The 26,551-nt window shown below is 41.6% G+C and overlaps 1 protein-coding gene across 4 annotated transcripts in view; it reads left to right on the top strand.

Moving 5' to 3' along the window:
* The window catches only part of LMBR1 (limb development membrane protein 1), a 400,337-nt gene that overhangs the window by 325,852 nt on the left and 47,934 nt on the right, over nt 1-26,551 (top strand). For all 4 annotated transcript variants that reach the window (XM_029588492.1, XM_029588493.1, XM_029588494.1 and 1 more), the window contains exons 11-12: nt 10,367-10,443; nt 10,658-10,735. In XM_029588492.1, coding sequence (XP_029444352.1) covers nt 10,367-10,443; nt 10,658-10,735 — 155 coding nt within the window. The remainder of the gene's footprint in view (nt 1-10,366; nt 10,444-10,657; nt 10,736-26,551) is intronic.

Raw genomic sequence — 26,551 nt, 5'->3', positions numbered from 1 at the left:
TTAAAATATTAGAAGACTTTTATACCAAGTTATATACTTCACAGATGGGTAGCTCTTTTTTGGACCGGTTGGATTTCCCCAGTTTTAACTCATGTTTATTTGCACTCTCAAAAAATTGTAGCAAATTGGTGAGGCAAGAATTGCCTTGGTTAAATCCATATGTATGTATTTTATTTAAAAATCTCTTATATGCATCGCAGTGGTTTACCATAATTGTGTCTATATTGAAACATATGAAACCAACACAAAAAACATAATGTTCAAAATAAAGCACATACTGTAACATTAATTGGACTTGAACATATTGGCTTTATCCCATTAAACTATGCCTATCTGTATGTTCATTAATTTTGTTCTTTATGATAGTTTCTACCATTTTGCCTGGCACAGATGACACTCACTGGTCTGTAGTTTTCTGGGTCATTGTCTGGTAATATGTATCTGGCGATGCAATTCAAATTCTTATGTAGGGCATATATTTGGCAAGCCCGTGCATATATTACTAAGTTGTTGCTTTCAGATAGGTGCATGAAGTGTCATACTGAGTCTAGTACTTATGACTCTTTCAGGACTTGCCGTAAGATCCAAGTCTTCAGGCGGAGAATTATTGGTTATGTTGGTGAAATATTAGACCACCACATTCCTTGCTCGGTAGAGTTGCTGCTTTTTGATGGTTTGTCCCCTTATGCCTGTTTAGGATGGAAGTAAACCTTTTGCCCAGAAAGCATTTTTAAGTCAAAGAAAAACTTGGTGTAGCGAAGGGCGACTCCCTTCCTTTTGACAGTGGCACAATCAAGGCTATTTCAAGCCTCTGAGGCCCTGGGCAAACCTCACTAGGATAGGCCTTTCCCTATTCCTTACCATATACAATTTGTGTGCAGTTTATGAACCATGGACTCAGCTGATCCTTGTTAAGACCTAAAGAAGATAATATGGCATGTTAGCTATCTTATTTTACCTTCTCTACTTTTTTTTTTTCCGTTTTATTCTTTCTTTAATTTTTTGGGGGATCAAGCTTGGCCCTTCTAATGGTTTGGGCCCTGGGCAAGTGCCCCATTTGCCTTTTGAATAAAATGGCCATGGGTACAATTCACTTCACAGTATGATGCAAATGGAAAATCTGGCCTCTCAAGTTAACTTCTTGCTTAGGCATTCATTCCTATCCATTTGGGGAGAATACTTGCAGAGTCTTGAGCTATAAGTATATAATTTTATCTCAAAAACTTGCCACCTGAACTGCCTGTTACTTGCGCAATAATTGAACGGTGGGGAGAGAAGGGGTTGAGAATAATAGAAGGACTTCAAAAACTCTGCATCGCTTCACTCCTTCATGTGCTTAAGGATTAAAGGCACATTTGATGATAGGAACCCAGTACGCTTCGGGGGACTTGGGAGATAAAAATAAACATTTTTACATGATGTTTGTGAAGAATATTTGTATACTACGAATTTTGTAGCTGTTTTTGGCTTTCAATAAAAAAAAAAAAAGAGGTTTGGACAAATTCCTGGAGGAAAAGTCCATAACACGTTAGCCAGGTAGAGTAAAGAAAGACTTTGCTATCCCTGAGAGTGAATAATAGGAACTAGATCTACTTTATAGGATCTGCCAGGTATTTGCGACCCAATTGGCCACTGTTGGAGACAGGATGCTGGGATCAATGGACCTTGGTCTGATCCAGCAAGGCAATTTATTTTTAACTTTTTATTTATAATTTCCAAATTTTCTACCAGCATTCATTTGAGATTCAGAAATAGAAGCATGTGTGTTAACAATACAGAACAAAGAGGGGGAAACAAAGAAAAAAACAAATCAAAGCAAGTCTCCAATTAGCAGACAATAATATGGAGGATCAAGAAAGAAAAACCAATGCGAGTTGCCATCAAAAAAATATTTTTTAAAAGTTCCAAAAATTAACAAGAACCAAGCCTGTGACTACATTTGTGTTGCACTTTAACCCATCATAAACAGCCAGTTCTTACATTCCCTCCACCCTTCAACTGCTTAGAATCTATTAAAAAAAAATGTAGCTATGATGATTCAATAAAGGTAACTGTAGCTTCCTGAAATTTCACAATACATTTACTAGGGGAACAAATAAACAAAAGTGCCAAGTGATAAAACTTCTTGGCACATTCCAAAAACTTTACGCCTCTTCTGAGTTATTTTCAATAAATCAGAATACACCCTAATCTGCCCTCCCAAAAATGCAGCACCTTTATTAAAAAAAAAAAAAAAGTGAGGCCCGTGAAAGTTCTTTCTCTGCTGATCTTTCCAATATTGCCATCAAATCTAGAGCATCGCGTGATTGTTCCCCAGTAGGTAAACTAGCTTCCTGCTCCACAGTTCTCCCAGTAGGTAGATAATGAATTTTACTCACTGGGGGTATTACATTTTCAGGGATCTTAAGTATCTCAACCAAATATCTCTTAAATCAATAGATGAAACTGTTTGCATATTGGGAAACTTGATAAATATTAAATGCAGATGCCTTATATAGTTCTCAAAGTGCTCAGTTTTCTTACTCATAACTGTTTTACCCTGGATTAAAGAAGCTTGAAATCTAGCCAGCCGATTCATTACCTTGGAGACACTAGTAAAATTTTGAACCTGGGCTGCTATATTTGACTCTTGAAGATGAAAGCATTTGTGTAACAAAACACCAAATGAAGTGACAATCTGTTACAGGTAAGAAGCTGTTGATAGTCTTGGGCTAAGGTGACAATCTTGGGTGGAAGCACTGGAAAAGACAGAGCTGGAAAGAAAGAGTGGAGGCTTTTCAGACTACTTACCCCAGTCACAGGGCTGAATGCTGCATCCTCTGCACTCAATGGAGAAACCACGATCTCACCTGCAGACACCGCCATTAAGCTCCTCTGGTTCCATAGGCCACAGCAGGCCAGGTTCCTTTGAACTTTCTTGTTTGGAGTACAATTTTTTGCCGCCTTGGGTCTTGTGATGGTAGAGACTGACACTGAAGACACCAGGCTCCCTACCATCTGCAAGGGGGTGATTCTGAGACCTAGGCTGAAACATATCAGCCTCATGCTAGAAGCTGAAGCCTCCAACTCCAATGGCCTCTCAGGTCTCATCCGATTCATAGGCTCCACAAAACCAGAAATAAACATCTGGCGACCCAATGAGCAATACTGAGGTACAGGGAAGACATTTCTGACCCCTTCCCCTTGCATTTCCTAACCATCTTAATGGGTAAACAAGTAAAAAGGAAAAAAAGAAAATGAACAGGTTACCAGAAGTTGGAATGGCATGACTCCTTCATGCTGCCATCTTGGCCCCGCCCCCCAGCATGGCAATTCTTTTGTTCTGTACATGGTGGTTGTAGAACAGGGAGTGGTCAGATGCTTGTGCCCCTCTGTCAGGTTGGCCAGATTCCTCCCTGAGTCTTCCCCTTGCATGCTCCCATCTGTACCCCAAAATATGTTCTCACATCGCTCTTTGATCGTTACTTAGACTTAAAGACAGATGGTTCTAAGTCTGCAGTTATGTCAGCTTTCTGCCCTCCTGCTCTCCTTTGAACTCCTCACCTGTAGTGTACTGCTTTCCCACTTCTTTCTTCTGCACTGACAGACAACCTCTATGTGCCAGGCTAAGAAGCCAGCAGGGAAAGTCAAGAGGAAAAGAGAACTGAGCATGCTCAGTTTAGTGTACTTTCATTATTTAGGTGCCTTCAGTAAACATGTGCACACTGTTTAACAGTTATTTTTGGGATTACATGCATGAGTATAACTATGAACATGCTATTTCTGACCTTTTTTTATCATGAGCATGCTAAATCTTTTTGCATCACTTAAGTGGTTTTTTAATTTGCCTGTTATTGACTCAATTTTTTCATGTTGTCACACTGGCAGCTTGACCTACATCGGTCTTTTTTGTTTTCCATCATTAAGCAGGCTGAATTAGCCATTACATGTGGGGTGATGACTTCCAGCAGCACTGAACGAACTTCTCTCCCAGCTATATAACTTTGAGTTCTACTCAACATGTGCTGGAGTTCCTGCACGGTATTGTCATGAGCCCCCTCAGTCATTTTTTTATGCAAGCTAAAGTACGGACATGTATTTTGTGTCTTATTTTTTCCCTTAAAATGTATTTCCATCAAAACTATTTTCTGCTTTGTCTTGCTGCTTCTGCAGTCACACAAACACTTTAAGTGCTACCTTAAAATAAAAATGGAAAGTTAGTGTCTTCCCTCCCAAGAAAATGTTAAGCCAGAAGAAAAAGTCTACAATGGTGAGTGGATTAAGAGCTGCCCATGCAGAAAAATCATGTCCTGCACAGACGGCCATAAGTTTTGATACTGCTATGTGGGACCAGACCATGAGCAGAAAAACTGTGAAGCCTGTGGATGGATGCCCCCACTCTCAGGACAATCCATGGCCTTAAGAATGGAAGAGCTGTGTAAATCTGAGTAGCAGTAGGTCTCCCCACACACACACACACACACACACACACACACACAGTGCAGCAGCATCTGCCTCTCGGGAAAGCATTTCCCGAGAGGCAGATGCTGCTGCACTGTGTGTGTGTGTCCCGAGAGGCAGATGCTGGTCATTCAAAAACTCCTGTCTGTAAAGGCTAAATCCACAGGGTTGGGTTCAGCTGCCCAGGTGCCATTGAAGCACAAGTGGCATCACTCCCTTGAGCCAGTCCCATCTGTGTCAAAGAAACTGAAGCAATCCTCGTGAGGTGCATCAGTGCCAGTACCATTGGACCGTCCCTCTTTGGCACCTTCAGTGCAGACTATAACTCAATGTGGTGCATCGAATCACCATAAGTCTGAGACATTGATACACACCTACACTGCACCCAAGTACACTGAATCGACCACTCAAATCACAGAGTATCAATGAGCCCAGAGCAGTCAAGACATTGCACCTCATGCATGGTCCAGTGGTGCACCCTACACCAATGCACGATATTTCGATGTAAGTCATTATCTGATACAGGATGTATTCTCCTCTTTATATCCCAGTGCACCTGAAGCAAGCCACAGTGCATTCGATACATGTTTCACTCCATGATGTTTTGCAACCATCCTCAAGCATACAATATAGAAGGAGCTCAAAATCTCCCTTTTGGGACCCAAGAGGATTACCTGCACAACACTTTTCTGGCCATCTGAGATTGCTGAAGCAGGAGTCAGGTTGCCCTTACCTCCTCCATTGTTCAGAAGGCTAACACCTCCAAGATTGGTAGTGGAAGGTCTTTGGTTACAAACGGCAAATCCTATCTGTTCAATATTACTGCTGTCCTTGAATAAACTACCTATCAACTATGCAGGTTTAAGTTCTGGTTTCAGAAGATGTTTCTTCACTCACCACAGGCCAAAGGACACAGTTTTATGACCAGGATGTAGGGTTAGTGAGTAGTTCCTTTACCCCACTCACAAAAGAACCAGATGGAATGCTCCAGCTTCTTTGTTCAACTCTTATTTTAGCATTGCTTCAGACCAGAGTCATAAACTCACCTACAGGTGTTTTCATCATCAAAATCTCATATTAGAGGCTCTTCATCTACACATTCAGTTGCAGCAGAGTCCAGTTATTCAGAGGCAATAGACCAGGCCGCTCCTCCAAAGTTGCAATCAAAGGAATGTCCCTCTTCCCCTCTTTTGTCATTGGAGTCCTGACTGAGTGAGTTAGTACCCCTCAGACTGGAGGAGGAATCCACTAGAGTACAGTCTGATATTCTTCCATATCGTCTGGAGCACTTTTCTCTTCTGGAAGTTCTTACCTATTCTAAATTTGTTGAAAAGTTGACAGCGACACTAGGTATCCATATCCATAAGGATAAAGATCCATAAGCAAAACTCCTGTGTCTGCTCAAGATCCTGAATACACCAGATAAACCTGCAGCCTTACAAGTTCATGAGATTCTTAGTGTTACTCTTGAAATTATGGGACACACACCCATATCTTGTCCTCTGATGTCTAGAAAGCCGGACCTCAAATTTCGAATCTCCCACTTCTGGTGTGGTACACCTGCCACAACAATCTGTGATAGTTAAGTCCGTTATAAAAAAAAAAAGAAGCAAAGATGACACATTTATTCTAGTTCCCCACTGGGCAAAGATCACAAATGTCTGGATAATTTTGGAAAAGAACATTCCAGAGCACTATGTTCTCTGCCTGTATTGCTATCCATTAGTTTTGCTTGGTTCAATATGTTCATGATTGTCTCCAAAAGCTCAACTGGTACCTACCTACCTTTTAGATCAAAATGCTTTCCCACAACTGTCTGTGATGCAGAGGAAGCAGTGTGATACCTGCTCTGTTTTGTCTATGAATCCTTTGATTTTACTTCACATCTTCTGCAGCCTCAATTGGAACAAGAGACATAATATGGCTAAAATCCAGTTGCATCCGAGACAACATCTACGAAAAACTAATGGACCTCCCATGCTTTTAGGAGAAAAGCTCCATGAAATGGTCTCTCAGTTAAAGACCAGAATGCAACCTACTGCTTTGCGACATCTGTACTATCTTTATTAACACCCTTACTTTCACAGAAGGCCGTATTGTCCTTTTCAGCAATACCAGCTTCCGCCTCTTTCAGCACAGCATCAACAGCAAGTTTCAGCCAGACGGGTACACTATCAGCCAAAAACTACGCAACAGGCCCAGCCTAAACCAGGGCCCAGTCTTGATACCATTGACTAATCCCCCTCCTGTCCTCTTGGTAGCGGGTTGAATTCATCATTTTGTGAACCAATGATGTCAAATAATCAAGGATTCTTGGGTCCTCAGCATTGTACAACATGGATACCGGTTGCATTTTTCCTGGCCTCCATCCCTTCCGCATTGTTTGCTGCCCCATCCAGATCCTTCTCATCTCCTACTAATCCATCTGAAGGTACAATCTCTATTCAAGCATCAGGCAGTGGAAATCGTCCCTGCCCGATACTTGAATCAAGCAGGAATGATTCAAGATTTATACTCCATATATTTCCTCAACCCCAAAAGGTTGGGGAGGACTGCAACCAAATCTGCAGCTACAGCTCCTTAACACACATCTTTTGGGAGAAATTCAAAATGAACTCCCTCAGCACAATCCTCCCATTCATTCACAGGGCGACTGGATGTGTGCCCTGTATCTCAATGATGCCTATACTCACATTCCAATCCACCTGACCTAATGGTATTACCTGCGATTCCACATGGATTCTTCCCACTACCAATACAAAGCTCTTCTGTTGGATTACTCCTCTGCTTCCAGAGTATTTGCCAAATGCCTCACAGTAGTAGCAGCTCACCTTTGGACCAGGGGATTCAAGTTTTCCCATTACCTGGACGACTGGCTGATCACAATAAGTGCTTGAGAAGCAGTTCTCCACTCTTTAGGCATGACCATATGTCGTCTTCAGGACTTAAGTATTCTAATAAAATTTGAGAAATCGAAACTGGAACCTACTCAGACCCTACAGTTGATTGGCACTTAGACTTCTTGCTTCAGAAGACATGCCTGCCCAATGATCTGATGGTAACTATGCTCTTGCTTATCCATGCGTCAGTCCAAGGTCCGTTGCCAGATGACTCCTAGTGAAACTCTGTCATATGGTGGCAGCCATCCACATAGTTCCTTTAACTTGCCTTCACATATGATAGCTCCACTGGGGTCAGATCTCAGTGGGAACAGCTTACTCAAACCCTGTTTTCAGTAGTGCAGATAACACCACTAATGGCACGGGAACTGGAATAGCTGTTGTTCCCTCAAGTGCTCCAAGAAATTGCTCTGCTTCGGTTGTGTTCCCATCTACTTATTCTCACAACAGATACCTCAACCAGAGGCTGGGGAACCCATGTGAGATCCTTCCATATCCAGATCTTTGGTCTCCACACGAATCTCTCTTCCAAATCAATCTCCTGGAGCTTAGAGCAATATGGCACATTCTGACCATGTTCACGCATATATTCTGCAACAAAAACATCCTGATCCAAACAAAGAACTAAGTTGCCATGTTTTAGGTCAACAAATAAGAACAGGATCGTCTCTTCTCTGCCGAGAAGCACTGAAGAGCTGGAATTGAACAGAATGTCATCAAGTACCTCTGCAGGTCACTTATCAGCCAAGTGTCTCCAACATACCAGTGGATCGTCTTGGCAAAATGTTTCAACCTTAAGAATGGTCTCTGAAGCAATGAGTTGCAAACTGAGGATCTACTGTCAGTAGACCTGTTTGCATCACAGCAAAACACAAAACTAAATAAATTTTGCTCTGCTCTACCAAGCCATCACTGACACAAGATGCTTTTCTCCTCAACTGGAACCATAGCCTTTTGTAAGCTTTTCCACCTAGTCCTCTCATGTCCAAAACAATACAGAAAGTCCTTCAGGATCGTTCCTGCCTAATCCTCATAGTGCCAGCATGGCTCAAACAAGTTTGGTATGCATATCTAGTCAAGCTTTTCAGCATGATAACTCTTGGATCGGATCCTGCTCTTCTAGCTCAAGATAACGGGATGCTTTTTCATTCCTACCTTTCAACCCTCAACCTCACAGCTTCAGTGTTGAGCGTTCAATAATAGCGAATTTCCATCTACCATTCAAGATTGAAGATACATTGATTTCTTCTGACAACCCTCAAACAGGAAAAACTACGTCTTCAGGTGGAAAAGGTTCTCAATCTGGTGTCATCAACATGACTGTCCCTTTATCTGGTGAAACTTCACAGCTTTTGATATGTGCTTCTCCTCTGTAACCCAGGCTTCGCCACTGCCTAGGTGAGAGTACATCTAATCGCCATAGCTGTTTACCATACCTTCTTGGATAACAAGCCAATCTCCTTGCATCTGCTTGTATCTCATTTCATGAAAGGTCTCTGGCATGTCAAACTCCCAATACAGAAACTGCCTATTTCATGGGATCTAAATGTGGCTCTCTCTGTTGTTGAAGCCTCCTTGTAAACCCTTGGAATTTGTTCCTTTAAAGTTTTTGACTTGAGAAGTTCCATTCCTCATCGCTGATGCTTCACGCTGAGGTGACTGCAGACTTCAAGCTCTCATCCATTACTCTCTGTATATGCAGTTCTATTACAACAGAGTGATTCTCAGAATCCACCTGAAGTTCCTACCAAAAGTAGTTTCAGCTTTTCATATCAATCTGTCATTCTGTCTACTTTTTTTTCCAAGGCCCCATATGAATTAGGACAAAAAAGCCCTCCATACTCAAGACTGCTAGCGGGTCTTGGCATATTACAAAAGATATACTCAACCTCATCGTCAAACTAACTTTTTGTCTTGTTCGACCCACACTGCCTGGAAATAGTAGTTGCCAGGCAGACGTTATCCCTTCTATGACTTAACAGGACTTCAACTAGCAGATTCAATTAAGGCTCATCAAGTATGAGCCATGGCTTTCTCTGTTGCTTATCTCCAAGAAGTACCCATTGAAGGTATCTCTAAAGTTGTGACATGGTCTTCAGTCCATATATCAAAGTCTGACAGTAGGTTTGGTCAAGGAATTTTGTGAAATCTGTTTTTGCTGTAGTCCACACTCCATGGTGGAGCCTGGGTTGCTTAATAAGTAATCACTCCTCTGCAACACTTAGCTTAGGACTCCTGATATGTAATGGCTAACTCAGCCTGTTTATCAACTATATTTTGTGTAGATAGCAGGATGAATAAGCCATGGAATACCTGCCCACCTACAGGAAGAGTTGGCTGCACAGTTACATTTAGCTCTATTACTGACTGACAAGGCTCATGAAGCAACACCTGTGCAAGAACTCCCACACATGCTCAGTAGAGCTCAAAGCTCTACAGCTTGGAGAGAAGTCCATTTGGTGCTACCAGAGTAATTTATCCTGCTATCTATGGAAAACACTGTAATAATCAGATATGCTCTACATAATTTCATGGATTTATATTTCACCTTTAGAGCTCAAAAGCAGAAAAACTTTTAACATAAAAAGTAAACTAAAGAAATACAAAGCACAATATTACTAATCAACAGTATTGCCCACCTTTAAAGAATCCCTGATGAAGATGTTAATGGATTCAGTATCGCTCTTCATTATAATTCATCATACCCCCAAAACTTGTTGAAATTTGAGTGATGCTGCTGCTGCTGCTGTTGTATTTTACATTTTCCTCACCTACAGTTGCCAATCTCATTTTTTCATTTCCCTACTAGAGATTTAAAAAACGATATTACTGGCACTTTCAGTTGCCTCTGTTTGATAAAACACTTTTTAACTTGGTTTATCTGTACATTGAATTTAATTATATAGTTCAAGATTAAATTGAAAACACACTGATACCTTCCAACATACTGGATGTTTATATGACTGTAATCAGCATAAGAAATCTCCAAATTATTTGCAATACTGCATTTGTCATTTTTTTGAAAGAACGACGGAAAAAGGCTTCTGCATGGGAGAGGAACTTGGTATATCCAGCTGTCATGATCCTGCTTCTCATTGAGACAGTAAGTTTTCACACATGGCATGTCAAGCATCTTCAGTCTGTTTGTTAGCCATAATTGTTTTCTGATTCTGATTTTTTGATAGTTTGTTGCAGAAGCCCTTTCTGTGTTAGTATTTTCAGATGCAAATTTTTCATTATGTTGCATGTTTTGCTGTTATATTTGCATATTATTGAATGTCTTCAGACTGAGTTGACCACATTTTTTGTTTTCACAGTCGTGTTCTGTTGTCTTGGTTGCTTGCAACATTCTTCGCCTACTGGTTGATGAGACAGCTATGCCAAAAGGCTCAAGGGTACAGTAATATTCTAATTCTTGTGCTGCAGAAGATTTGTTGAGATACAGGAAGAGTTGTGGCTACTTATATTTGAATTTGTGTGTATGTCTGCAGTTGCTATGGGTGGTCTACACCCCCTTCCAAAATATTCACTTTTTGTTGCCTTATAGCCTGGAAGTAAAATGTGTTAAGTACTGTCTGTCCATGTATTAACACATCCTAATTCACACCTGCCAATCGAAAAATATATTCCAGAGTGTTTTACAAAATGAAGTAGAAATAAAAATATGAAATAGCTTAGTTGGATAAGTGTTCATGCCTCTCCCTGGTACTTCTGTAGCAATCCTAAATTCTTAAAGCTCTGGTGCAACCTATCACCTTCAATAGCAAACACAAAGTGAATGTGGCTCCACTTATGTTAACATGTACTAATTTAAATTCAGCAGTTCATGTTGGTTCTGTTTGCTGGGTGTTATGGTTAAGCAGTGTTTGGGTGGATCCTTGGGTACTGTGGCAGATGACACGCCCACAGGGAGGAGCCCCGTGAGGAGCCACAGTACTGGGCTAGACTCAGAACGCACAAACGCAGTTAGTTCTTTATTATACAGCTTGAAGAGTACCACCAGAGGTGGCAGTAATGAGGCAGTTTAGTTGTAGCAGTCTCAGGGACCTTGGTAGAGGGAGCCCTTCTCACCCTGTTGGTATAGGGAGGTTCCAAAGCAGGTTTCCCAGCAAGGTAGTACTGTGGATGAGATAGACTGAGAGTTAGAGTCCTCACTAGATGTTTGCTGTAGGGATGCGATTCCACCAGGTTGAAGAAGATGGTACAGGCACCGAGGCAGGGAGAGCAGGCCCTCGAGGAGCGAGTACCTGTTCCTTGTAAGGCACCTGAAATAAAGCAGAGGGCCCCCGAAGAGCGGGTACCCAGGTTAGCAGTTACCCCGAAGGGCAGAGAGAGAGCTTCCAGCGGCAGCATGGAAGCGGCAGAGTAGCGTAGACAGGAACGGATTTGAGTCCTTGCTAACTCAACGAGTTAGCAAATTAGTATAGGTTATATACCCGGATGGCGTGATGTCAGCAAAGGGGGTCGCCCCCAAGGTTCTTGCCAAGGTTGGAATAAAGACGTGGGTGACGCGTGCGCACCCTAGTAGGTACCTGGGAGGAGCATGGCGGGAGGCTGCACCATAGCCGTTCCGGGGATGCTGGAGAGGTCGGCTTGTAGACACGTTGGTAGCCATCTTTCCTAGGTAAGCTGGAGGAGCTGTGAAGAAGGTGAGGCAAACGGGGTGAAGCTGTCTAGCACCGGACACAACACTGGGTAGTGCATTTCAACACAGACTTAACTATGAGCCCCAAGGAGCTGTCAAAAGAAATCCAGGACAAAGTTGTGGAAAGGCACAATGGATATAAAAGAATTGCAAAGTTCTCAGATCACAGTCAAGGCCAACCTTCCAAATTGGATGATCAAGCATGAAAGAGACTGATAGGGAGGCAACCAAGATGTCATTGGCAACTGTGAAAGAGTTACAGGCTTCCAATGCCAAAACTGGTCAAAGTGTGCATGTGACAACAATATCCCAAGCATTTCATAAATCTTGCCTGTATGCTTGGATGGCAAGAAGAAGGTCACTAAAGAAAGCCTCCTTTGAATCCGATTTGAGATATGCAAGGAACAGTAGAGGGAGATTTAACCATATGGTAAAAAATTTTGTAGCGTGATGAAACTAAAATGGAACCTTTTGGCTTGAATGCAAAGGGTTAGATTTGGCACAAGACCAACACAGCACATTGCCCAGAGAACACCATCCATACTGTGAAACAGCATCAGAGTATGAGGATGCTCCTCAGCAGTGACTGGGGCACTTGTCAGGATAGACAATGAATGGAGAAAAGTACAGAAAAGTCCTTGAGGAAAATTGGCTGCCCTTTGTTTAAAAAAAAAAAAAAAAAATCTGAAACTGGGATGGATTTCATCTTCCAGCATGACAATGAACCAAAGCACATAACCAAAAATTACACTGCAGTGGCTAAGGAACAAAAGGTAAGTGTCCTGAAGTGGGCTAGTCAGGATCCAATCAAAACTCTGTGGCATAATTTGAAGATTGCTGTCCATCAGGCTCTTCAAGCCTCTCATGTAGCACTGAACAGTTTTGTAAAGAAGGATGGTCTAAGATTGACAAACTCAAACAAAATAGAAACTGCAAAAAACTGAGCTCAACGAACAGTACCAACAACTGTGTGTTCAGCTCAGTTGTGGCTTGCTAATATTGACAAATACAGGTGTGCAAAGTTGGCGATCTATCCCAGCAGACTCACAGCTGTAGTTGCTGCCAAATATGCTTCCAACAAGTATTGACTCAAGAGGATGGAGACTTAGCCCATTGGATTTCAGTTTTCTTTTTGGATTTATATATGCTTTGTCCTCCAATAAAACATTTTTGGCCCTAAGAAATGTTGATTTGAAAAAAAAAATTGCAAGACTGATTCACTGACAGAAGAAAATGTGAAAAATGATCAAGGGGGTTGTAGACTCTGGATGTATGTGGGTATAATACCATAATATATGAAATACAGTATTCACACGCAGCAGTAGATTCATAAATATATTTTTAGCAAGTCAAACTACAGTTGATTAAAGTTCTAAAGTTTATGAACTTCTTCTATGCTATTTTATTATAGCTTCATCCCTAAATCATTTGAAATATTAGAATATTGTGGGGGTTTTGGGCCCTTTCCTCCTGATCTGTGGTAGGAAGTTTTATCATAATTGAAACTTTCAGGGAATACTTTATACTGGTTTGGGGAAGTAAAAGCAGCACAAAGAATGGTAGATTTTTGTTTGTTTCATTGGAACATGATTTTTTTTTTTATTTTAGAATAATATATATCATCCTCTGAGGAAAACAACTAGGTGTCAGGTGATATCATCCTGATGACACAAACCAAACATCCCCTTCCAGAGCAGTAGTTGTTGTGCACCTGCAGCATGCATTAGTCTTGGTTTTTATGCGGCTTCCAGGGGCATATTTTTCTGTCTCGGAACAGCTCACTCAAAATCAGTGATTTTGTTTCCCTTTGTTTTCTTACCATCCAATAGCTTTTTCTCTTCCCTACTAGTATCTTGTTTTCTAAGAGTTATTTAATTTTTTCCATTTTTGCGTTGAACCCATCTTTTCGTGGCTCTTTGCAGGGATTGCAATCAATGCCTCTTTTTTTTTTTTTCTTTCTTTCTTTCCATCTTTCTTTTGAAGCAATCATTTAACATTTGGTTTTGCTTCAGTTATTTTTTGGGTAGTGGTAGAAAAGAAGACCAGCAACTTTCAGAACTACCTGGACTGCAGTTAAAAGGTATCCCTTACAAACCTCCACTTGACATGCTTACATGTATCTGGACGATGACCATGATGTCAACTGTGGCATCTGTGCAAGGATATCGCGGAGGGCCATCCGGTCTCACAGAGAGAGGCATTAGATGATTAAGAAGAAGCCCAGTTCCACCAAACTGGCATTGAGGCTGCCAAAGCAGAAAGCCTACAGAGCTGTGTCAACTGCTGGAGGCCTTTGCTAGGGCCAGAGAATGTCTATTCTCCCAGCACATGCCAAACATAGGTTGCTAAGCACTCAAGCACAGAGCCAAGGTCATCAGTATCAAGAGCCATTGAAAGACCCAGGATCATTGGTGCAGATCTCTGAGAATGTTGTCTGACCCCCCGAAGTGGCCATGCTTGTAGGATACCTTGACCATCTATTTTATGCAATTGCAGAGGCTATCTTCACAGGTCTTGCTTTTGAATAAAGTCAGTCTAATTTCTGGATCCCATAGACCCTTTATTTCATCTATCTGTGTGACTGAACCAAGAGGCCAGTAGCAAATATTTGAGAGGAGATTTGCATTTAAAATAATGGAAAGGGAAGGGGCACAAAGAGCCTTTGAAAACTATATAGGAAAAGAGTGGAAAAGAACAAACTAAAGTTAACAATAAAAGAAATATTGGTAAAGATAGCAAAAGCAGTCCCAAAAGATTTAATTAATTTTTCAGTAATCAGTTAAGGGTGGTCAGGGTCCATATTTTTGAATATGCGCCCATATTCAAAAAGATTCAAAACATAGCCAGGTACACAGTGGGAGCACTGAGAGGATAGGATCACCTTGCTGGTGGCTGGAAAGAATCAGTAAGTACTGCTTGGAGAAATTTTTAAAACTTAAAAGTATTGGAGAGAAGTAAACTATTGGGGTATATTATTTAGTGTGTTCGTATGTTTTATTTTAACTAGGTAGTCAGTCAGGTAGGGAGCAAACGTTTGCTCCCTGTTTCACGCACAGGTCCCCAGAGGCAGGCAGAGCTCCGGAGACTCAATGCGTGAATGAGATGATGGTACAAGGAAGAAGAATTCAGTTTTGTAAGGAACTGAGGAACCTTTTGGGGAAGGGGGAGACTTTTCCGAAGGGATGGGCTCCATCTTAACCACAGTGGAATCAGGCTGCTTGCGCTAACCTTTAAAAACAAGAGAGAGTAGCTTTTAAACTAGAGCCAAGGGGAAAGTTGACAGTTGCTCAGCAGCACATGGTTTGGAGGGAGGTATTTTCAAAGGATACTAGTGAGGCATTAGAGTTAGGGCATCCCGGCAGTGAGGTTCCAATAATAAGAAAAGTAGTCCAAGTGCCTGTAACTAAAAACTCACCTGAGCTAAAAGATTCCAATTTATCCCTGTCAACTGAAAAGCAAAATGTAAATACAAACAAGCACACTTTGAAATGTTTGTATGCTAATGCCAGAAGTCTACGAAGTAAGATGGGAGAATTAGTGTATAGCAGTGAATGATGACATAGACTTAATTGGCATCTCAGAGACTTGGTGGAAGGAGGATAACCAAATGGGAAGTGCTATACCGGGGTACAAATTATATCACAGTGGCAGAGAGGAGCATCTTGGTGGCGGCCTGATGCTTTATGTCCAGGATGGCATAGAGCAGGGGTGGGCAATTAATTTTCCCATGGGGCCACATGAGAAATTGGGATGGTTTTAGAGGGCCGGACTAATATAATTAACTCAGTTCTCAATAGTCCTCCTTATGAAAAGACAGCAGTTTACCACCAATGTATGTCCTCTGAGAAAACACAACAAATAAGACCGATACAAACGCTTACATGCTAGCAAAATATCTCATCTCGGTAACAGACACAGAACCGACCTAACATACTCCCAGGATCTGTAGTAATGCACATAAACTAATCTGCACACAGTTACACCTGTATTATGGAATACACTCAAACAGGAGCAACCCTATCTATGAAAAGGCAACACTACAAATATTACATCAGACCCTAAACACCAATACACCTCTTATTAGGAAAACAGAACTAACAAGCAGCTATAGATCCCCAAACAGAAATAATTGTAAAACTATACTAATAAGCAGAATAAATGTTTCTAAACAGCTATGAACAGAATAACATCCAACAATTAAAAACTCATAAAAACTATTAAACATTCTCCAAACACCAATAAAATATTTCAAAAAAGCAGACATCATACAATTAAAATGGCAGTCAAGAAAAATAAACTTAAAGCCACCTTTACTTACCCCCTCCAGCAGCTCTCCTACTCCCCTTCCCTGCAGGCCATGGCACACACCAGAAGCAGCAGTAGAAGCTAAGCTCTATACTTATGGTCCTCTTCCTTAGTGCCCATGTCTTTCACACACACACCATACCAATCATGCCCCCATGACCAGTTTCTGTCTCTCACACACCAATCATCTCCCAAACAGTCTTTGGCACACACACACCAGTCACCTTCCTGAACAGTTTCTCTCATGCCATACACACACACACACACAGGCTTCCCACTCCCGTGTTCTACTTGCATATATGGTCTTCTCACTCTCATAATCACTTTCTCTGTCTCTCTCTCTCACACACACACACACACACACACACACACACACACACACACACACACACACACACACACTCACTCACCAGTCTCTCACTCCCATGCTTGTTCTCTCCACATGCACAGGCTTCTCATTCCCAAAATCACTTTCTTTCTCTCTTACACACACACACACACCAGTCTCTCACTCCCATGTTCTCTTTCAGATATACCGGCTTCTCCCTCCCATGATGTGTCTCACACACACCCAGGTTTCTCACTCCCATGCTCACTCTTTACATGCACAGGCTTCTCATTCCCATAATCACTTTTTCTCTCTCTCTCACACACACACACACCAGTCACCTGATCTCACTCATGCATACACACACACACAGGCTTCCCACTCCCAAGTTCTCTTTCAGATATACAGGCTTCTCCCTCCCATGCTGTGTCTCACACACACCCAGGTTTCTCACTCTCATGCTCACTCTCTTCACATGCACAGGCTTCTCATTCCCATAATCACTTTCTCTCTGTTACACACACACCAGTCTCTCTCATTTCCATGCTCACTCTCCCCGTGCACAGGCTTCTCATTCCCTGAATCACATTCTCTCACATTCACACACACCAGTCTTTTTCTCTCACACACACAGTCACCTTACCAAGCAGTCTCTCTCTCTCATGCATGCACACTCACCCAGGTTTCTCACTCCCACAACGCCAGGCTTCTTATGCTCATGCTTTCCCACATACCCAGACTTCTCACTTCCATGCTTTTTCTCACACACACACACACACACACACACATCAGTCACCTCCCTGACTAATGCCTCACACTCTCACATACACATCAGTCATCTCCCTGAGCAATCACTTTCATTGTCTCTCACATACACACACACATCAGCTCTCTGACCACTCAATCACACACAGGCTGGCTGGCTGCTTCTCACTCTCTCTTACTCACTTCCTCTTCCCCCTACATATGTCACAGAGTTTTTTGCCGGTCCGCGGCGCGTGCTCCCGGTCTCTCCCGCTGCCGTTGCCGCTGGGCTGTCAGCACGTTCAAGCCCAGTGGGAACGGCAGCGGTGTTGGAAGAAGCTATGGCACCCGCGGCTGGCCTTTTCTTCTTCCCGCGCCTGCCCCTCCCGTGACCCGAAACAGGAAGTGATACAGGGAGCGGTGTGCGGGAAGGAGAAAGAGCCGTGCCGCGTCGGCTGCAGCATCGGCCCCCGAGCAATTGAACCAGCCGGCAATCGAGAAGAGAGTCAGCAGCATGAGCCCCCGCAGGCCAAGAAAGAAGAATCCCTTCGGCCGTGGGAGGCTCATGCTGCTGACTCTCTTCTCGATTGCCGGCTGGTTCAATTGCTCGGGGGCCGATGCTGCAGCCGACGCGGCACGGCTCTTTCTCCTTCCCGCGCACCGCTCCCTGTATCACTTCCTGTTTCGGGTCACGGGAGGGGCAGGCGCGGGAAGAAGAAAAGGCCAGCCGCGGGTGCCATAGCTTCTTCCAACACCGCTGCCGTTTCCACTGGGCTTGAACGTGAGACAGCCCAGCGGCAACGGCAGCGGGAGAGACCGGGAGCGCGCGCCGCGGACCGGCAAAAAACTCCGTGACATATGTAGGAAAGAAACTCGAGCGAAGGCACGCTGTCCGATTGGCCGGTACTGGGCAAGGCTTGCCCAGCACCGGCCAATCGGACAGCGTGCCTTCGCTCGAGTCACTCCCTCCTCCCCCCCCTCCCCCCGGACGCTGTAAAAAAAAAAAAAACAGTTCATTCTCCGCTCCCCGATTGGCCGGCCAATCGGGGAGTGAGGGAGCGGAGAATGAACTGCTGCCTTCCCTCTGCAAGGGAAGGCAGCAGTTCATTCAGACGGGGAATGAGGCACTGCTGCCTTCCCTTCTGCAAGGGAAGGCAGCAGTTCATTCAGACGGGGAATGAGGCACTGCTGCCTTCCTTCTGCAAGGGAAGGCAGCAGTGCCTCATTCCCCGTCTGCTCTCAGCAGTGGGCGGGCCGGATTCAGCCCGCGGGCCGTCCCTTGCCCAGGTCTGGCATAGAGTCTAAGATCCTGCACGAGACTAAATGTACAATTGAATCTTTATGGGTAGAAATCCCTTGTGTGTTGGGAAAAAGAATAGTGATAGGAGTTTACTACTGTCCACCTGGTCAAAATAGTGAAACGGACAGTGAAATGCTAAGAGAAATTAGGGAAGTTAACCAAACTGGTAGTGCAATAATAATGGGAGATTTCAATTACCCAACACAACGTGCAAGGAAAAAGTTTCAGTTCCACCACAATATACTGTGTAAATTTTCAGTTTTTATTCTTACAGTCAGTAGAGAACGGCAACTCCACGTTTGTATATATAACCAGGTATCAGTCCCCCGACATGGTCCCGTGTTTCGCTGGTGGCTGCATCGGGAGGGACCACATTGAATATAAATTATCCTTTAATTGAATCATGACCACATTGAATATAAATTATCCTTTAATTGAATCATGATTCAATTAAAGGATAATTTATATTCAATGTGGTCCCTCCCGATGCAGCCACCAGCGAAACACGGGACCATGTCGGGGGACTGATACCTGGTTATATATACAAACGTGGAGTTGCCGTTCTCTACTGACTGTAAGAATAAAAACTGAAAATTTACACAGTATATTGTGGTGGAACTGAAACTTTTTCCTTGCACGTTGTGTTGGGTTACTTGCGTAGTGCAGGGTTTTGCTTCTGCTATCTTTTGGCTTATTCAGATTTCAATTACCCCAATATTGACTGGGTAAATGTAACATCGGGGCATGCTAGAGAGAGAAAGTTCCTAGATGGAATAAATGACAGTTTTATGGAGCAGTTGGTTCAGAAACCAATGTGAGAGGGAGCAGTTTTAGATCTAATTCTCAGTGGAGCACAGGCTTTTGTGAGAGAGGTAACAGTGGTGGGGCTGCTTGGCATGATCATAATATGATCAAATTTGAATTGACTGGAAGGGGGACAGTAAGTAAATCTTGTGGCTCTAGCGCTAAACTTTCAAAAGAGAAACTGATAAAATGAGAAAAATAGAAAAAAAAACTGAATGATGCAGCTACAAAGATAAAAAGTGCACAACAGGCATGGACATTGTTAAATAAATAAATAAATAAATAAATAAATAAATAAACAAACCATCCTAGAAGCACAGTCCAGATGTATTCCATGCATTAAGAAAGGTGGAAGGAAGGCAAAATAACTGGCATGGTTAAAAGGTGAGGTGAATGAAGCTATTTTAGCCAAAAGTTATTAATTTAAAATTGTCAAATTTTACTTGGAATGATCTATCTGTGAGGAAAGAGGTGACCCATTTCAGCACATTTTCATCTGTCTTGATGTTTTCAACTGTTGGCATAGAAGGATATGGTCAACAGTGTCGAAGGCAACTGTTAAATCAGTTGATTTGTTTGAGTATGATTTGTTTGAGTCTGAACCTCGTAAAATAGGATCAGTTAAGGACTGAAGAAGAGTTTCAGTTGAGTGTTTTTTTTCCAGAATCCAAATTGGTTAGGATAAAGTGTCTTATTATCTTCATTTATTTATTTATAACTTTTTTTATACCGAAGTTCAGGTAACAGAATTACTTATCACTCCGGTTTACATTATAACAAGTAGAAAACAATGACAACATATGTCTTACAATGCAGAAGGGAGTGAACAACTTGGATAATATAACATAACATAACTAGGAACAGTAGCAGTATGCACTATTCATGATGATTTTCCAGTTGGGTAAGGAATGCTTTTCAAATATTTTTGCGATGAAGGTTAAGTTGGAGATCGGACGATAGTTATTCCAATCATCAGGTCGTCCAGATTTATTTTTTTAAATTGGTTTTATAACTGCCTGTTTTAGATTTTGGGGCATATAACCTTCCTCAAGGGTGAGGTTGACTAGCGTTGTGATTGTAGGGGTTATTGTCTGGTTTACTTGTTTTAGCAGGGTGGCTGGTATCGGGTCAAGAGGATGTGTTGCAGGTTTTAGTTTGGCTATAATTTTGCTTATCTATATTTTGCTTATATACATCAAAGGACACTACATATTACAAGTGATCTTTTTATGAAACTGGCAACAGACAAAAGAAAAAGGCATTCCTTAAGATTAAGGGATAAATATTTCACTGCTTTAAAAAAAAAAAAAAAAAAAAAAAAAAAAGGATTTTTTTTTACTGCGTGGTAACATGCTTCTAACAGAAGTAGTTATAGCTTTAATAGTAAATCAGTTCAAAAATAAATTGGACAACATTTTAGAGGAAAAAGATACAATGCTGTAACCACATGCAAGGGGAAAAGTGCTAATCCAGCAATTCTGAGTCCAGAGAATTTTCTTCTTCCTGAGGAATTAGTTACTGATATCCAGGGTTTTAAGCCTTCCCCTGAATTATCAGATAGCGAGGTGCTAGGCAATCAGAAGAAGATAGATTCAATGGATCTTCTTTTAACCTAAATCAACTATGTAAAGAGAATTGTAGGAGCATTAACAGAAAAAAAGAACATCAGTTGGATTGAGGTATAGTGGATCAGGGTGAGAGTAGTTTGTAGGTTATCCAGGACCCTGCATGTTTAACAAATTTAAGGAATAACCCCTAGCAGACAGTTAAGGTTGTCATTTTATCTTCAGTACTTCTTAGTATTGCGATGAATTTCTTTCGAACTTAAACAATACAGTGAACATTTTACAGGACAAAATTGCATAGGCAGTAAAATCAAATGACAGCCAAATTTGTGTAAAAACGAACCTTTTCATTTATATACTTTGAGCAAGTGAAAATTGGCCTTTAACAGACATACTGTTACATTCAGAACTGACAATGTAAAAAAATGAATTGAGATGAAGATGTTGCTAGGAACAAGATTATAAATGAGAAAAAATTAAACTGAGCTGTGTTCTATAGCTTAATCCCTTGGGAAGAACAGTCAGATTTACAGGTTCAGTCTGCAGTTGACCCAGCAGATCTCGGACCAGGAGCAGCACATAAATTAGTCTTTACTCTAAGAATCTGGGTAGGTAACTAGAACTAGTCCCAAGTTTTGTTTTACGTAGCATCATTGTTTCACCTTTCTCCATCAACAAGCAGACATAAATCAGCCGACATGTGTAGTTGATGGCATCCGACAGCGCCAACATGGACCCAGCTCTCAGAGCTCAGTAAAAGCCTTACTAAGCATGTGCAAGAGTTTCTGTGTGTATGCCACCTCATAAGCCCCTCAGTCTTTCTCCTACAAAGCAGAAAGTGTGAATTGCAGTGAGGTGCATTGCTGTACTTTGTGTAATTTATGTATTGATGCTAAAGTTGAGCAGAAATATTGATTTTATAAACTTGTCCATAATATAGAAAATTTATAAATGTGTGGGGAAAATTGATAATAAACTATTATGTTCTGAATATGTTAAGTTTCAGTGCATAGACACCTTAAGTTTAAAAAAAAAAAAAAAGGGTTTTGTGTGCATGAAATAAAAACTTAGCATGTATGCTGAAATCACCAGCTGCCTATGCACAAAATTTTAGATCTTTTACCGCAAAACTGGTTTTTAGAGCAATGACACACAATATCCATGCTAGCCCAGAACATGTAGCATGCACATGACGAGTGATGAAATCAACCTGAAATGAAAGGACCAGTTAGCACGGGACATTTCATCCCACACCCCATATCAATGCTGCGAACACCCTACCCCCTTCCAAGAGCTCCACAAAACATCGAGGTCTCTGCCCTCCCTCCAAAGAATCCCTGATCCTCCCCTTGTGCCCCCCCCCCTCTTGCCCCCTCTCCCCCTGCCATGGGACAGGGCCACCCCAAGAAGCCCCATTATCCCATGACAGACTTGCATGGAACTGGCAGAGGCAGATGTGGAACAGGTTTCAAAGTCTGGAGAAATAGTGAAATCTGCTTTGTGTGCGAGTTGTGCCAAATGCCTAATATTACCAGTGATTTATTTATGTATTTAAAAATACTTATATTCTGCCACTTCTGAGAATCTGTTCAGCGCGGATTATAAGACAATCATAAAATCTACATAATACAAAAAACGCATTACATGTACAATAAAAGCAAATGTACTAAACATTACATCTATATAAAAACTATCAAAACACATACTTATAACATTTAAAATAATGAAAACTAAATCATGCTGTTTCATACAAATGCCTCTTCAAAAAGCACGATCTGTAAGGCCTTTCAAAACATGTTAAGAACCTGCTGCTGTCTGAGCTCAACTGACAATTTATTCCATTCATTAGCAGCTGCTGAAGAGAAAACGCTCGCCCTAGTCTGAGCCCATTTAAACCTTTTGACTGGGGGAATGGCCAGCAGTTGAGTACCCTCTGACCTCAATATATGCCCTGGAATGTAGGATTTGATATAGTCTAACATAGGGAAAGGAATTCCTCAAGAGTTTGAAAACAATAATCACCAACCTAAATCTGACCCTCCATTTGACTAGGAGCCAATGTAGATCCCTCAAAACTAGGGTTATATGTTCTCTTCTAGATGTCCCAGTTATAACTCTGACAGCCACATTCTGTGCCAGCTGCAATACATGTATTAACCTATCTAGAAGAACCTTGTACATTACTCCACTATAATCCAAGTGGCTTAGGGCCAAGGCCTGAACAATCATCTGAAAATAAACCGAAGGTAACAGGCTTTTAAATGGTCAAACCAGCTTAAGTTTATCGAATGTAATTTTTGTAACATGGCAAATCTGTTTAATGGACAATTGAGAGTCCAGAGAGACCCCCAGACTGAATTGGCACCACTAAGGCTTTGGATAACCAAACTTCCCCTCTGTTCTTTGACTCAAAATCTTTACCTACCCAAGGATCTTTGTCTTCAAGTTTAAACAAACTATGGTCAGTCAACCATGCTTGTAGTCGTCTATTTCTTGCAATTTGGCTTCAGATATATCACCACCGGAGTTGCATGGCAAAAAAATTGATTATCATCAGCATATATAAAATATTTAACATTCATTGACTGATAAAGGGCTTCTATAGGAGCCAAATAAATGTTTAAAAGCACTGATAATAATGCTGAACCCTGCGGTACACTCCACCAAATTTTGTGCCTTAGAGAATGTCGAGTCCCATCTGGACGGTTTGTACCCTATGACCAAAATCAATTCAAGATTAGTACTTCCCACACCATGGGCATGCCTACTCCTTAGCAAAGGCTCATGGTGTAGAGTATCAAAGGCTGCAGAAAAATCTAATTGGAGCAGGATACCAGAGGAACCCTGATCCAGGCAGCCCAATAGAGTATCTGTTAAGGTCAGTAATAAGTACTCTGAATGATTTCTACGGAAGTCAAATTGATTCACATCCAAAATCGGCCTATTATGCATATAATCTTCCAGCTGTTACAACACAATGTTTTCTAAAACTTTTGCAATAGTTAGCAAATTCGATATGGGACAGTAATTTGCTAACTCAGTGGATGGCAAATTATAGTCGTTCTTGATAAGCCTTACTGTGGTCTGTTTCTAGACCTCAGGGACATCGCCATCACTCAAGGGGACCTATTGATCATCTTTTTCATGATGTGAAATATAACATTCTTCAGATTTTTAATAACAAAGAAGGGACATGGATCCAATACAGAAAAGATCGATTTCAAACCCAACACTTTGACCCCCCCACTTCCTTCGATGATATCATATCAAATTCTGTCCATTCACCCTACAGGGAGCTTTCATGTGTACAGACTAAATCACTCAATATAGGGCCAATTTGTTGCTGCAGACTCAGAATTTTATTATCAAAAAAAGTCTGCTAATGAATCACAATCAGAAAAATGGATCTCCACTATAGCAGGCTTTTTAGTCAATCACTTAACTATAGTGAAAGGTTTATTGATTGATAGCTCTAAATGTGACACACAATAATCGCTCTTTTCCTTCAGGCAACATTCACGGTAACCCATCAGTGCCTTATAAGCATCTAAAGACCCCTCATTTTTCAGCTTTCTCTATTGTTTCTCATATTTTCTAACAAGTCTCTTAGCCTCAGCAGCACTAGATACATACCAGATTGCGCACTTTCCCTTTTCTCAGAGAGCGTTATATGGAGGGGCCACCTGATCGTATGTTTGCATGAGCGAGGTCTGCCACTTCTCAACTATTGCAGTTAGAGACAATTCGTCCCAGTTAGACATCTGCTTTCCCTAACCAGCACTCTTTAAATTTATCTAAATCCAAATTCAGCTGCCTATACTTCTTTTCCCTTAATGTTCTTTTGTTATCCCTTTTGCTCCCAGTGATAGAGTGAAGTCAATGAGTGGTCAGACCAGTACATCTCTCTTAGCAATACCCTTCAAGAGATGGTGGTGACAATTTCTACACAATAACAGGTCAAGGGTATGCCCTGCAATATGGGTTGGCCCAGAAATCAATTGTACCATCGATAATGCTTGTAGCAACAGTGAGAATTCCTGTAACCCAAAGGAATTGCTATCCTCAAAGTGCAAATTGAAATAGCCAGTTATTGTAAACCTCAGCACTAAACTGCTCACAAAGTCATTTAAGAGTCACAAATCATCCCACCTTTGACCAGGTGGAAAATAAATAGTGCAGATAAACCAATTGTGAACTTTTATCAGCATTGATTCAATAGGTATTTGAACATGAGAGGTCTTGAACGAGTAGATGTGACTCTATTTACACTTTCGAATAATAAAAGGACTAGGGGGCATTCTATGAAGTTAGCAAGTAGCACATTTAAGACTAATCGGAGAAAATTCTTTTTCACTCAACACACAATAAAGCTCTGGAATTTGTTGCCAGAGGATGTGGTTAGTGTAGCTGGGTTCAAAAAAGGTTTGGATAAGTTCTTGGAGGAGAAGTCCATTAATGGCTATTAATCAATTATACTTAGGGAATAGCCACTGCTATTAATTGCATCAGTTCATCAACCAACCTCTTCCCTTCAATAATAATTCTATAACATATACCAATACAAGGGACGCTTGTGTTCTGGTATTACTTATAAGGGGTATTACTAATAAGGGGTTTTTTTAGACAAAAAGAGAAAGAAAAAGAAAAAATAGAAAAACACGAAAATCTACATTGAATTTTGGATAATAAAGATTAATAGACGGGGCTATAAAGAAGGACACCCACAAAATTGGCTGTCCTTGAATAAAAGCCACCGTACATAAGTAATACCAGAACACAAGCGTCCCTTGTATTGGTATATGTTATAGAATTAATTGCATCAGTAGCATGGGTTCTTCTTAGTGTTTTGGTAATTGCCAGGTTCTAGTGACCTGGTTTTGGCCTCTGTTGGAAACAGGATGCTGGGCTTGATGGACCCTTGGTCTGACCCAGCATGGCAATTTCTTATGTTCTTATTTAAAACTATTCTTTTTACCTCGTAAGATATTTTTAAAAATATCATTATCCCTCTCCCTTTCTTGCTTCCTCTCGTTTGTTTAATATATGCATACCCCTCAGAACAAGCATTATTCATGAGTACAATGTCATGTTTGTCATGTCAGGTTTCCAGTACACACACAATGTCTAAATGCTCAGATAGCAAGCAGTCTGTAATGAGCTCACCCTTGTTCCGAATTGATCGTACATTAATGTATCCAGTAGAGATGTGAATCGTGTGATCGATCGTCTTAACGATCGATTTCGGCTGGGAGGGGGAGGGAATCGGATCGTCGCAGTTTGGGTTTTTTAAATATCGTGTAAATCGAAAACCGGCACACTAAAACATCCCTAAAACCCACCCCGACCCTTTAAAATAAATCCCCCACCCTCCCGAACCCCCCAAAATGCCTTAAATTACCTGGGGTCCAGTGGGGGGGGGGAGGGGAAGGGGGAGGGTGGGAAAACCGGCACACTAAAACAAACCTAAAACCCACCCCGACTCTTTAAAATAAATCCCCCACCCTCCCGAACCCCCCCAAA

Source organism: Rhinatrema bivittatum, chromosome 2 (genome assembly GCF_901001135.1).
Source record: "Rhinatrema bivittatum chromosome 2, aRhiBiv1.1, whole genome shotgun sequence".
NCBI classification, from domain to species: Eukaryota; Metazoa; Chordata; class Amphibia; order Gymnophiona; family Rhinatrematidae; genus Rhinatrema; species Rhinatrema bivittatum.
This window is presented reverse-complemented; position numbering and strand designations above follow the sequence as displayed.